This window comes from Arvicanthis niloticus, chromosome 5 (genome assembly GCF_011762505.2).
Source record: "Arvicanthis niloticus isolate mArvNil1 chromosome 5, mArvNil1.pat.X, whole genome shotgun sequence".
Lineage (NCBI taxonomy): Eukaryota > Metazoa > Chordata > Mammalia > Rodentia > Muridae > Arvicanthis > Arvicanthis niloticus.
Window position 1 is genome coordinate 37853644 of NC_047662.1, and position 13915 is coordinate 37867558.

General features: G+C 38.8%; 1 protein-coding gene across 1 annotated transcript in view; it reads left to right on the forward strand.

Moving 5' to 3' along the window:
- The window catches only part of Cmpk1 (cytidine/uridine monophosphate kinase 1), a 28689-nt gene extending 18246 nt beyond the window's left edge, over positions 1 to 10443 (forward strand). The window contains exons 2-6 of the mRNA XM_034503495.2: positions 1113 to 1259; positions 5094 to 5246; positions 6424 to 6500; positions 6723 to 6819; positions 7779 to 10443. Of these exons, the coding sequence (XP_034359386.1) occupies positions 1113 to 1259; positions 5094 to 5246; positions 6424 to 6500; positions 6723 to 6819; positions 7779 to 7820 (516 nt within the window). The 3' untranslated portion in view covers positions 7821 to 10443. The remainder of the gene's footprint in view (positions 1 to 1112; positions 1260 to 5093; positions 5247 to 6423; positions 6501 to 6722; positions 6820 to 7778) is intronic.
- The last annotated feature ends 3472 nt before the right edge of the window (positions 10444 to 13915 follow it).

The window sequence follows — 13915 nt, forward strand, 5'->3', positions numbered from 1 at the left end:
GCTCTGCCACTTACAAGACGCCAGCATGGGAGATGGCTCTGCTAGTCTTCCAGGCTATCTGTGCAAGGCTGGGCATTGCCCAGACCATCCCACCAACCACATGGGCTCGGTACAGATGAGACTCTAATGCTTAGATTATCCAAAGGCTTATATATTTGGTAAAGATTAATAACAAGGTGCCCATACAATCAGAAGTGTGACCCAATACCCAACCTAGATATACCAACTACCTTTGACTGGCGGGAGACACATGAACATCTGCCTCCATGTTTGCCCTCTCCTAGCTCCTCCTCCTCCTTTTCTACTTCTTCTCCTTCCTCCTCCTCTTCCTCTCTTTACTTCTCCCACCTTAGCTTCTCCTACAGCCATGTGCACAGAGTAGTCTCAGAAGAGTATAGCGCCTAATGGCATTGTTGTCTTTTTTTTGTTTGTTTTTGTTTTTTGTTTTTTTGTTTTTCGAGACAGGGTTTCTCTGTATAGCCTTGGCTGTCCTGGAACTCACTCTGTAGACCAGGCTGGCCTCGAACTCAGAGATCCACCTGCCTCTGCCTCCCAAGTGCTGGGATTAAAGGCGTGTGCCACCACTGCCCGGCCATTGTTGTCATTTTAGTTTTTATAGACATGTTTTATGGTGTTAACTCAGTAACGTTTCTGATCTATCCTTGTTCTTATCACAAGTGTCAGTGATGGAGATAGGCAGTTGTTTTCGAACACCATAAGAATGCTCTTGCACAAACCCAAATGATATCTAGGTCAGTTAAGACATGTTGACTTTTTTATCTTGAGTCTCAGATTTTGGTAGATATTTTCATTCTTACATTTAAACTTGGATTGTATTTGTGAAAAAATATAGTAAGATGTCAGTGTTTTGACTAGTTAGATGAGTGTTGATAGTTTCACTGTGCAAACATGGTTATGGAAGGGTAAGGCTGTTTACTAATAGGCAGACTGGAATAAATGAAGTCTCTTAAACTTCTCTTTAGTATTTATTTACCCCATAAACAAAACTACTTTATCGTAGAAAACTGTAAATAGAATTTAACACAAAATCATGTGTACTCCTGTCACTGGATTGAATGAATTCTGATATTTCTATATGTTGTTTGTTCCAGAAATATGGCTACACACACCTTTCTGCAGGAGAGCTTCTTCGTGATGAAAGAAAGAATCCAGATTCACAGTATGGTGAACTTATTGAAAAGTACATTACAGAAGGAAAGATTGTACCAGTTGAGATAACCATCAGTTTATTAAAGAGGGTAAGGAGCATGAATACTAACCTGTTCAAACTACCAAGGACACAAGAAACTAAATTCATCTTCATTTTAATAATGAAAAACTAGGATATTAAATTTCTTGATTATGAAAGGTAGTGTGGTCTGTGAAAATGGCAGTGTTGGAAACTGCTTTCACTGTGAAGAAATTGACAAACCGAGATTCTCTGCCGTGGTATAAGACCAGCTATAGCCCAGCTTAAGGTACACAAAGGTGTACTTTATTTTGCTTTTGAAACAGCCTCATGTATCCCAGACTGGTCTGGAAGTTACCTAGTCAGGGATCTTCCTGCTTCTGCCTGTTAGGATTCTAGGCACTGGATCCCTCCCTCCCAGCGTGCAGTAGTTCTCTCCCATTGTGGTTACTCTCCCCTTTCCCTGCTCTGTCCTCCCTTTTCTCAAATGTCTTCGTTTTCTCCTTCAGTGACACCCACTCACAGTTTTCTCATTGTTGATATTGTATTTTGATGTCTCCTTATTTTCCATTGCTATTTTCACTGTGAGATTTAAAAAATATACTTTGTTAGTAGTGCTTTCCTGCAGATCCCTAAGACTAGTCAGTAACAAGTATTTTGACATAAGAAAACCAGTGAAACAGAATTGCTTTGTTGGGAACAGGAAGAAATAAATGGATCTCAGTAGTGAATCTTGGGTGTAACTGGAGACACTTGGGGTGCAGAATGGCTCTTACACAGTCTGCCTCAGCCTGGATAACCAACTTCTTTCCAGAATAAGTAAATCTCCCATTCTGTCCTCTGACTGATGCCACAGGTGGTGAGCATTATGAAAGGACAGTCAACATCTCCGTTGAAGCTGTTCTTCCGGAGTGTGGTACTGGGGATTGACTATAGGGCTGTGAGCATGCCTGACAAGCACCCTGCCACTGAGCTTCATCCTTTTTTTTCTTTGAATACTTGCTGTCTTTGAGACAGGGTTTTACCAGGTTGCCCAGTTGGCTTTGAACTCACTCTGTAGCCCAGCCCAGGTAGTTCTTGAACTTGGAATCTTCCAACCTCAGCTGTTATTACAGGCAGAACTCTTGTTGCATGTTATCAGTGATTGGCCCTGTGTAGCTCAGGGAATACTTTTAGTCCTTATTTTTCCTCTTGTATTTAAGTCTTAATTAATAAATGCCTCTTTGAAATAAATTCTACCTATTTCTTATACCACCATTTCTGTTCATTCTCTTCCTACTGCAGGAACTGCCATTTTTCAGTCTCTTGATTTTTTTTTTTTTTTTTTTGCAAGTTTTCTAAACCACTATGCTTCTTAGAGTTTGGTTCTCTTCAGCTTTCATTGTGTGTATTCCTTGCTGGGTGATTTAACCCATGCCATGTCTTCACGGTGCTGCTTCAGTGCTGCTGAACTCTACAGTCCTGCACAGCAGACCTTTGTTTAGCTTACAGACAGGATCCTGTCAGGCCACTATCTAAATTTTTCATAAATGTCTCAGAGTCATACCAGAGGCTAAGTATATCACCCAAAGTATAATGTTTATTTCCTGTCTTGACTATTGGTTGAATTAACTGCCCATCTCTTTAGTGAGAGGATCTTTCATTCACTCCTGTTCATCTCCTGTTTATCACTAAAATCACTTGAATCTTTTAACCTTGTTTCTTTTTTATCCTATCTCCCACCACTCTCAGTATATGTCCTAACATTTGTTTGCACCAGCTTGACTCAGATTCATCAAAGCTTCCTTGCTTTCTTATTTCCAGCCATTATGTCCCTGCTTCCCACTGTCTCAGTGATCCATGTTGCCATGCTGCTTGTTACTTAGGAAACAACTCCACTGCCAACCCTTCCGTCAGGTTTCCTCATATTCTCTAGAGACTTAGTGTTGTTGTTGCTTTTTTTTTTTTTTTTTTTTTTTTTTTTTTTTTTTTTTTTTTTGTCTTAAGAGCATCCTTTGCTGTCTGAGGACTTAGCATGTTATATGTAGCGGTTCCCCACTAGACTGTGAACTCTCCAAGGGCAAGGGCAGTGACCTCTCTCTGATAGTAGACTCAAAGGAACGTATGCTGAGTGAACATGTTAGATGTGTGGCTTCTCTAGAGACTTCCTATCATAATTGGGGTAGGAATGCTGTAACAGGAGCTTAAGACTGTTTCATAAAAGTTTTGTGAAATTGGAGCAGCTGGATTCTGAGATAAAGCTAACTTACAGAAAATAGGTCCTGGCAATGCTCTTCTTGTGGAATGAGAAAACTTGGCTTATGGAGAGTAATGCATGCCAGTGTGCTTCGGACTAACAGTTCTAAAGCTTGTGAGAGGTGTGCATCTGTGGTGAATGGAGGTGCCAAGGATTTAGACAGATTAAAGGTTATATCTACTGTTCATATTACTCCCATATTCTACATAAGCTCTGGTTTTGGAAAAATATGATATGTTTTTTGCAATCTTTCTGAATGTGTTACGCCTTGTGCTGTCTGTGCTTGGGGGAAGCCAGTGTCATTTAGTAAAATTAGTTTGAGGTTTTTTTATAATTTTATTTTATTTATTATTTATTTTGTTTTTGAGACAGAGTTTATGTAGCTCTGGCTGTCCTGACGCTCTCTATGTAGACCAGGCCAGGCTCACACTTAGAGATCTGTCTATCTGTACTTCCTGAATGCTAAGATTAAAGGTGTACACCACCACACCCAGCCAGTTTTTTATTTTAGTATTGAATCTTAAGTAGTGTTAGCAAGTTGGCAGGCCTGGTAACACAGGCCTGTGCCTGAGAAGCTGAGGCCAGAGGAATCTTAGTCAAGGCTGACCTGAGGTACGGATGAGTTCAAGGCCAACCTGGGGAATTCAATGGGACCCTGCTCAATAATAAAAAAAAACAAACAAAAAGTAAAAAGGGTGGGATATTGCATAGTAAAAGAGTACTTTCCCAGCTTCTAGCTATTAGATTTGAATTATAGTAAAGTTGAGCCCCAACAGAAGGAGCATGTTTTCAGAAGTGAGTGGTGGTGCACACACATAGTCCTAGGTCTTCAAGTTGGAAACCAGACCATGTTACATAGTGAGTCCCTCCCTGTCTGAAAAAGAAACAAACAGAACTACTACCTCCTATAGCACAGTGATTAGAAAGAGAAACATGGGGCAACACAGGGTCTCTAGATGTTAGAGCAGAGCTCTACGTGGTCATTTGTGTGAGAAGGCAGTATACACTGTGCTGATCGGCTATCACTGTACCAACATTTTAGTTAAGTAGACATATGGTTTTGGCTCATTGGTAGGAATGCTACCTAGCAGTGATCCACATAGTAAGGAAGACTACCTCTTAGCCAGAAAGCAAAAAGATAAAAGGCCCAGGATTCTGTAATCCCCTTTAGAAGTGTATTCCCAATCACCTATGAGGCCACTCTCTTAAAGGTAGGCCCACCCCAGAGATCAAGCATTTAACAAACAGAAACCTTCAGAGGACATTCAACATGCACACTATGGGATATGTTTCATAAGATATAGAAACTACAGAAGTGGGGGAATGAGAATAATAGGGGAACACATACCTATAGTCTGACCAGCAAGTAACCATGTCAAGAAGTTGACTCACTTCTACCAGGCTGTTTCTCTATGTACCTTCCACTCTTGTGGCTTAGGGAAAAGTAGCAAATAGCCTACTATTCTGCTTAAGAAATTGTCTTTTAGCTGGGCATGGTGGTGTATGCCTTTGATATGCAGAAGCATGCGGATCTCTGAGTTCGAGGCCAGCCTGGTGTACAGAGCAAGTTCCAGGACAGCCAGGGCTACATAGAGAGAAAAAAGGGCGGGGGGGGGGGGGTTTGCCCTTTGGTGATGCAGTATTGAGCCTAAGTCTTTTTGTCTTTAGGAAATGGACCAAACGATGGCTGTCAATGCTCAGAAAAATAAATTCTTGATTGATGGATTTCCAAGAAATCAAGACAACCTTCAGGGTTGGAACAAGACCATGGATGGGAAAGCAGATGTATCTTTTGTCCTGTTTTTTGACTGTAATAATGAGGTAATGAACATATTCATCTGTCCACATAGGTTTCAGGCTAAGATGGTCAGCTGTTAGAGAAAATAGTGATTTTTTTTATTATCATTTTCTGTTGGCAGCAATATATATGTATATATATATTGTTAATAGAATATTGAGGGCTATTAGTATTGGTAGCTTTGTGACCCTAAGGCTTGCTTTACTTTCTATATGTAATAAGAATCAAGTTGATTTTTTGTTTGTTTGTTTGTTTTAATAAACATATATAGTAATATTAGGTTATGAAGCTGAAGTGTCTATTGCTTGGAATGGTGTGTTGTTTACTAGAAGATGTAGATCTGGAAAGATGGAGAAGCCTACTATTGTTGAGGAATTTGTCTTCTAAGAATAAAATGATTTGGAAAACAGCAAGAATAAATTCTCCACTCCCATCCCCCAACACTTCTTCTAATGGCAAACCCAGACATACCTTTGGATAAGTAAATAAATTTCTCAGAACCATTAATTAAAAAGCCTGACTCTGTTGGACAACCACTATGCTATAAATTTTATTAAATTGATGCCAACAGTCTGAATCTGAAGTAGTGCCTTGAAGGAAGTAGGCTATTCTTAGGTTGAATTGTAAATGTGCCTCTGGTAAAGGCTTGCCACAGCCTTTGAGTTGTTTTAAAATGTAACTCTCTCCTCCCAACTCTTCAAAATATGTTTTCACTTATTCTTCAAAGTTAACTTTAAAATGTTACCACAGTTTTATAACTAAGGAATGTTTATTCACGATTAACAAGAGATGCTTTATTTAAATATGTTGACTCAAATATTTGGATATTTATGGAATTATTGTAAAGTAAGCAAAAATGGTACAAAGTTTGAGGCTCATAATTCATACCTAATAAGTTAATAATATGTCCGAGATGAAGCCACACCCACACAGCTCTTCTTTTTATTGCAGTTTGAAAAAAATACAGCAGGAAAAACTGAGTCATGAATGAATTTGACTGTGATCTGTACTTATTTAACCTAGTTTATATAAACTGAACCACATGTTTAAATTTAAAAAGATTTTGCATGTTGATTAATGAGTTAGACACATTGAGTTTAATATAGAATTTGTGTTTTTTTCTGTTTTGTTTTAGTTTCTTCAAAATATTTTCTTTTTTGCTTTTTTTAAAACATAACTTTTTACTCTGTCTCTCTTTAGATCTGTATTGAACGATGTCTTGAAAGGGGAAAAAGTAGTGGTAGGAGTGACGACAACAGAGAGAGCTTGGAAAAGAGGTACCTCAGAGGCCTTCCCTAATCACCTCATGCCTGCTGTGCTTGTGGGATGGCTTGTTCTGTTCTGTTCTACTTTGTTCAGAAAAAGAACATGTCATTCTCACATAGGCACAGTGGCTTCTGTTGAGAGAGAAAGCATCAGACTCTCTTGTCAATATTTCTATAATGTGGAAGAGGGAGGACAGTTAACCTACAGCCATGAAATAATTGTTTCTTTTGCAGAATTCAGACTTATCTTGAATCAACAAAACCAATTATTGACTTATATGAAGAAATGGGGAAAGTCAAGAAAATAGATGCTTCTAAGTCTGTTGATGAAGTAAGTGTATCTGCTTTATCTTTGCAGCAAACAAAAATTTGATCATTGGGGTAGGTATGAGAAAAGATATTCTAAAGGTTAGTACTTAGTTTTTCAAGAGATTTGAGGCTAATTGTGAAATTTGTCCGTCCCCCCCCCCCCCCCGTTTTAGTAAGTCTAAAATGTGTTTTACACCATCAGACCTGTTTTTCACAAGAAGTGGGTGGTTTATTAATTCCAAACCTCTTTCCTCAAACAGGGAAAGATTGGTATTTTCAGTACACTGATTTGGATCTTGTTCATTGTTAAAATCTGTAGCACAACTGGCACGTTGTAGCCAGGGCCTGGCTGTTCTCTTACGGAACACAGAGCTCCTGAGCTGCGGGTTTCCCAGGGCACTGCTCTCTGCCTTGCGCAGACCGACCTCAGTATCTGTAAATCCCCGCCTGCAGATGCTCCTCCTGCTTCTGAGTTCATCTGCACTCCCTTTCCCCAGTTCTCTCAGTCTTGCTTCTCTCAGAATCACTGGCCAAAGCAAGGCCCAGAGGAGGGCTCACAGAGGAGATCTTTCACCCACTGTGAGTCGGTCAGTTGGTCCATGAGAGGACTTGGACTTTTACAGTCAAGTGAGATTCGCCGTTTGGGTTTCTATTTTACCAGACTGCTAGCAGCCCATCAAGAAGCACATTTAGTCATAAAGCGTTAATAAAATGGAAGGCAAAATGTTCACAGTTTTATGTGCTTCATTTGTATTATTAATATAGTGAAATACATGAAATTAAGAAATTATAATGTTTAAAATCAATACAGAATTGATGTATTTCTTTTTAAATAGGATCTTAGCTGTACAATTTTTTAATCTGTATTTTGTTTTATTTTTTTAATTTTGGCGTTGGGAATTGAATTGAACCCAGGCCCTCATACATGCTACACTGTGTTTTTACAATATCTGCTTTTAAAATTGTCTTTTGCCTGTACAGGTTTTTGGTGAAGTTGTGAAGATTTTTGACAAAGAAGGCTAACTGACCCTGAAGACATCTTTGAAATCATGCTTGAATATTGCTTTGATAGCTGCTATCACAGCCCCCTTTTAAGGCAGTTTTAATCTTTCAAAATTACATCTCAATTAATGTCTAGAAATATATAGTAAGGCAAATTAAATTATGTGTTTTTTTTATTTGTGGTCACAGTACACAGTGAATTCAGGTTTAAATCATTTTAGGTATTATGGTGCTCACAAAATGAAGAAGGGTATCAGCTAATTCTTGTTTGTGTTAAAAGACTATCCCTTTTATCCCTTTTATGTCTGTGCCTTCTGTGAGCTAAATTTTTTTTTAGTATGCATGTATATCCCTTTTGTAATTGCAATGTGTTGGGATTTGGGATTTCGACCTCCTCTTGCTGCACATTTAAAATTTCCAACCCGCTAAGTGAATTTGTGGACCAAATTTGAAGGAACTTTATGTGTAGCTGGTTCTTGCTCATGGTATTTAGTAAACAAACTCATGAAATGGATTCCTAGCAATGTTCTATTTATCAAATAACTGACCATTTCCTGTTGAAAGTTAAAACTTAGAGATTGATTTATTACAGCTTGTGCAAAGTTGTATAACAGGGCATAGTCTTTGCTCCCAAGGTTTGAGTCAGGGGACAGGGAATTCAGAGCCTGAGCAGGATTGTCAGCTTTCTTCTGACATAATCTGGGGCAAGGGTCACAAGTAGTGACTTGTGTTCCTATTCTCTGTGACACAGGGTTAGTCATCATTAAGCTGATGTTAACATAGTTCCTAGAAGCAGACCCTTGACACACATTCACTAATTTATGCTAATTGGATTCAGTTCTTGTTTTAATAATAGTTCAAGGTTTTTCTGTTTTGTTTCTTAGACTAAATACAGTTAGAATAAATTAGACAAAGCAATCTAATGGTTAAAATTTCCATTTGTATTTTATTTTCTGGAATATGTTTTTCATGGTTACTTGTTTTAAAAGATTTTAAAAATCATTGCACTTTGGTCAGAAAAATAATAAATATATCTTATAAATGTTTGATTCCCTTCCTGCTTGCTTTTTCAATAAAGTTTGGAAGTCCAAGTGATTTTCTTTCTTTAGAAAATTAATTTTTTTTCTTTGTTCTTTATTTCCCATTCCTAAAACTGAGTGATAACTAAGGTTCTTTTTTAAAAAGATGTTTATGAATGTTTTGTCTGAATGTATGTTTGCATACCATGTGCATGCTTGGTGCCCACAGAAGTTAGAAGAGGTCGGATCTCCTGCTACTAGAGCTACAGAAAATCATGAGTTGCCTTGCAGGTGCTTGGAACAACCCAGGTCCTCTGCAAAACTGCAAATGCTTCTCACCTTTGAGTGAGCTGCCTGTTCAGCCTGTATCTAAGGTTCTTAATAGAGAGATTTCTTTAAATGTTCCTCATTTCAGCACTTATACTGTTTAGTACATAATGTTAAATAGAACACAGACTTTATATAATTAGATTTTATTGAAAATAGTAAGAACAAGTTAATGGACTTTTTAAAATAATGTATTTCTAAGTGTCTTTCAAAATATTTACTACTTGTCATTAGAAAACAAAGTATCCCTTCATGCTTTAGTGTATTTACTACACACTTTTTTTTTTATTGGATATTTTATTTACATTTCAGATGCCATCCCCTTTCCCCATTCCCCCCACCCCCGTAGAAAACCCCTATCCCATGCCCCCTTTTCCTTTTTGCTTTCATACAATTTTTTAAAAAATGTTAATCAAAGGCTTTATAAGTTTGGTAATGCTCAATCAGAAGTGTAACCCAATACCCAACCTAGATATATCAACTATCTTTGACTGGTGGAGACACGTGAACATCTGCCTCCATATCCTCCCACCTCTCTTTCTCTCTCTCATCACCTAGCTTTTCCTCTCCTTCTTCTCCTCTCCTTACTTCTTCTCTTCCTCTCGGTACTCCTCCCACCTTAGCTCCTCCTACATATCACCCTTCCTGTTAAAATAAAACTTTTCTTTCAAAATACAATAATTATGCCAATTTGTACCAGTGAGGTACAAGATAGTCCTAATACCCAGTCCATCATTTTTTACCACACACTTCTATTCAGTCTGTCTTGGTTCTTGGAAGATTATAGTGAATTTTTGTCTAGTATTTCAATCCAGTGGAGCAGAGGCTTTGTTGGTGATGAATCACACAGCTATGAAATGAAGAGAGGGTACAGACTTCCTGTTCATGCGAGGGAAGAAATACACCAGCTAGAAATGTAGATACTCCTACTGATGACTCTAAGAACACCCTTCACGTTTTGAAAGGACTAGGTGTTTTGAATCATCAAATATTTCTCTGACATTTGCAAACAAACAAAAAACCCACAGTAATTTCTGACTTATGAGTAAGTTTGCTTTTTAAGTAGAATAATGTGTTGGCAATATTGAGTTTTGGAGTTGATGGGGTACATCTGACTTTGCTATTTTAGTCATTCTGTTTATCCAAGATACAGTACTAGAAGCTTTTGCGATTCTTGAAGGACTTTACTTTTGAGCCTCTTAAAAGTTACTGTTATTTCCATGTTCTAGTGTTGGATGTATATGATTAAATTTACTCATGTATATGAGTAAATATCTCAATAAATGTTGTGCTGATGCCTTTGGTGTCCTTGCTGGTTCTGATTTCTATTCTCTTTAAGTGTATTGGACATGAAACAGTGTATTTAACACACGAGTTCTCAGCAAAAACAGAGTGCAGACAGAAAACTTCTGCTCTGCACTGTGTTTGGCTGTCTGGACTTAAACAGTGTGTAATATCCTATTTTTTTCAAGAGTTGATTTGGGCAGAGCACATGTAACCTGTTTCACCACCTGTAGGAAGCATTCTTTGTTTGTCTCTTGGAAGGGAAATTAGCAGCAGGGAATGTCTCCAAATGTGGGCTTTTTGTGGAATGGCCATGTCCTTATCATTTTTAGAATGTGCAGTCATTGAAGAGGTACCTAGAGATATTGGTGATTGATAGAAAGATTAGGCCATATGAAGTTAGCATTCCTTCCTTGGAGATTTGGGCCTTCATCTTCAAAGGGGTACCACTGGCACAAGCAGTTGTGCCACCAGCACATTCTTTGCCTTCTGGTTTTCTCTCTGAGTCACTAATGCGGAAATTCAGATATCTTCTGCTAATTTCATTTATTTTTTCCCGTCCCCTGTGAGACCGGTTCTAACTGTAGTCCAAGCTGATCTCAAACTCACCCTCCTCCTGCTTTAGCTCTTCTGTGCTGGGGGACAAGTTCAGTTATTCTTACTTAGTTATGTTATCTCTAACACCTCTGTGTCTTCAGCTAAATTGAATATTCCATAATTCTAATCATTTTTCAATTAAAAGGAAGCTTTATTTATTATGTGCCAAAAAGAGAGGAAAACAATGATCCTAACCACCCACCTGTCCCTTTGCTTTCTCATTCTTGGAACCAGTGTGGTAGGTATAGGTGTAGTTGTTAATGATGGTGTAATGATATGGGTATTTTTCAAACCCTGTGTTTCACTAGCTTTCCTCTTGTGGGGAGATAGGAAAATTCAAGCTGAATTTTAAGCTAAGGTTAGCCAGACTAGCTTGAGGCTGCCAGGCTCAGGCTTTACAGATCCCTGCCTGCTGGCCCATCAGAGCAAAACGCACTTTTTTTTGAGTCTGTCTTCAAAGAGGCTTTTCTTGGTAGGTTACCAAATATATTACCACATTCTAGCCTGTAGTGTGTTCATGGACAGTATTAAGAGCACTTCATGAATAATAATAAGTCTGAATCCCAGCATAATACCTATATGACTAATTCCAGCTCTTGAGGGATCTGGTGCCCTCTTTTGGCTTCCATGTGTGAATAGATACACATACACACATACCACCCTGCATATGCAGAGATATATAGATAACATAAAAAGAATCTTGCTTGTTTGTTTTTCTTTTTCAAGACAAGGTTTCTTTGTGTAGCCCTGGCTGTCCTGGAACTCCATCAGTAGAACAGGGTGGCCTTGAACTCAGATCTACCTACCTATGCCTCCTGAGTGCTGGGATTAAAGGCACATGCTGACACTGCCCAGCAAAGAATTAACCTTAAACAAACAAGTAAACAAAAAACGTTTGCAAGCTTTGGAAATATTCTTACAGTATTTTTTTAAGACATTATCTCTTTATGTAGCCTTGGCTGGCCTGTTTCACAAGAGACCTGCCTGCCTTGGCCTCCCAAGTAATTGCTGGGATAAAAGGTATGTACCATCACACCTGACTTCTTAATTTAAGATGAATTTCCAAGAAAATGCCTTAATTCAGTAAGTCGTGTTGGGAGTTCTAAACCCTTGCATCCCTGTAAGCATACAGCAGAATTGGCCTCCTGTCGACTGCCGGGTTCTAAGGACTTTCTGGGCTCAGCAATCAGTATTTAAAAAGCACAGAATTACAGAAAGTATAAAGTTCTGTGCCCCAGCTCACCCTGAGTTGTTTATAGGCTTTATAAAAGATGCATTTTTACAAGCTGCCAGAACTTGGCAAATTGTGTGTCTGATGGTGGTAGGACAGCATCTAAGTGGTCCCATGATGGTGGGCTGTTTCTCACTACCAGTACAGTGCATTCAGTCGTCGCCCTGTCCTCATTTTGGGATGATGGGCTAAATGAACATTCTTTACATTATTTAGAAGGGAAAAAACAAGTTTTAACTGGCTAGCTTTTAGATTGGGAGAGAGTATTTCCACTTTAGAGTGACTGAGTGACCTCAGGACATAGCTCCTTGGTAGAACATTTTGTTCAGCCTGATCCATGCCCTGGGTTCAATTTCCAGCACCACACGAACTAAATAATATATTGACCAAGTTAAAACAGCAATCTCTGCTTGGTGCCTTGGCAGGTGCCTATCATTCTGATTACTTAAGAATGCTGAGGCAAGAGGAAAAGATCCTATGAACCCAGGAGGACAAACAACAACACAACAAGGCTGAACAATGAAACCAGCTTCCCCCAAACTGATGTTACCTAGTCAGGGTGTGTCATGCTGAATCCAGCGCGGCTGAGCAGAGCATATGCTTTTCCACTGCTTAGAGCCTTTACTTAGGATGGATAAGTGCTGTTTCAGGTAAACACTGGGCTTGGGCTTACTGCTGTGTGCTAACGGAAAAAAATACTAACTCTGAGGCGGGAGTGGAATGGCATGGGGTAAGAAGAGAGATTTCATTCCACTATATGAACATTATGGTCCTTACTGGGGCTGGCTTGTCCTGCTGTCACTTATCAAACACCATTCTTGTTCTATCCCAAAATGCACTCCCACTCCTGAGTGTTTTGTCAAAAATTCTTTGAGGAATGTACTTCATCTTAACATCGTCTATCTTCATTTCTCTTTAGTTTGTTTTGAGTTGTTTTATTGATATTTCTGAGTCTGACTCAAAGTAGTTAATTAGAGCTAAGTCACTGTCTTATGTGACCACATGTACATAAAATAATTAGTAAAATAATAGCTTTATACACATAGGATTCAATTCATTATCTCAGTCTAATAACATTCATTCAGAGTGTACCCTCTTAGGTTTAGTTAACTGGTCACTCACAAGCCAATTTTCAGGGGTGTCAATCCTGAGACTTGGTTCCAAATTATGGTAATAACACCAAATTCTTCATGTTATAAAAAATGGCCGTTCAAAATGGCTGTTAGGACAAAGATGCAACCATCAAATATATGTAGTCATTACAAGGTCACCAGGCAAATAAGGTCTAGTGGTTTCGTAACCATACTTTGAGTGAAATGCTTTTCTTCTCCCTATGTGTGTATGCTTTATACATGTTCATGTTGAGGGATTCATATATATGAGGATGCTTGTACATGTGTGTATATACATGCATGTGGACATGGGAAATTAATGTTTTTCTCAACCTGTTTACTGAGGTGGGGTGCCTTGCTGAACTCAGAGCTTGCCCCAGGGATCTCATCTGTCTCTGTCTTCTGAGTGCTGAGATCAGAGGCAGTCACCATGCCTGGCTTTTACATAAATTTGGGGACTTCGAACCCATGCTCATGGAAAGCCCTTTATCCACTGAGCCAATCTCCCTAGCCATAACTAAGCTCTCAATCTGTAGCCCAGGCTGG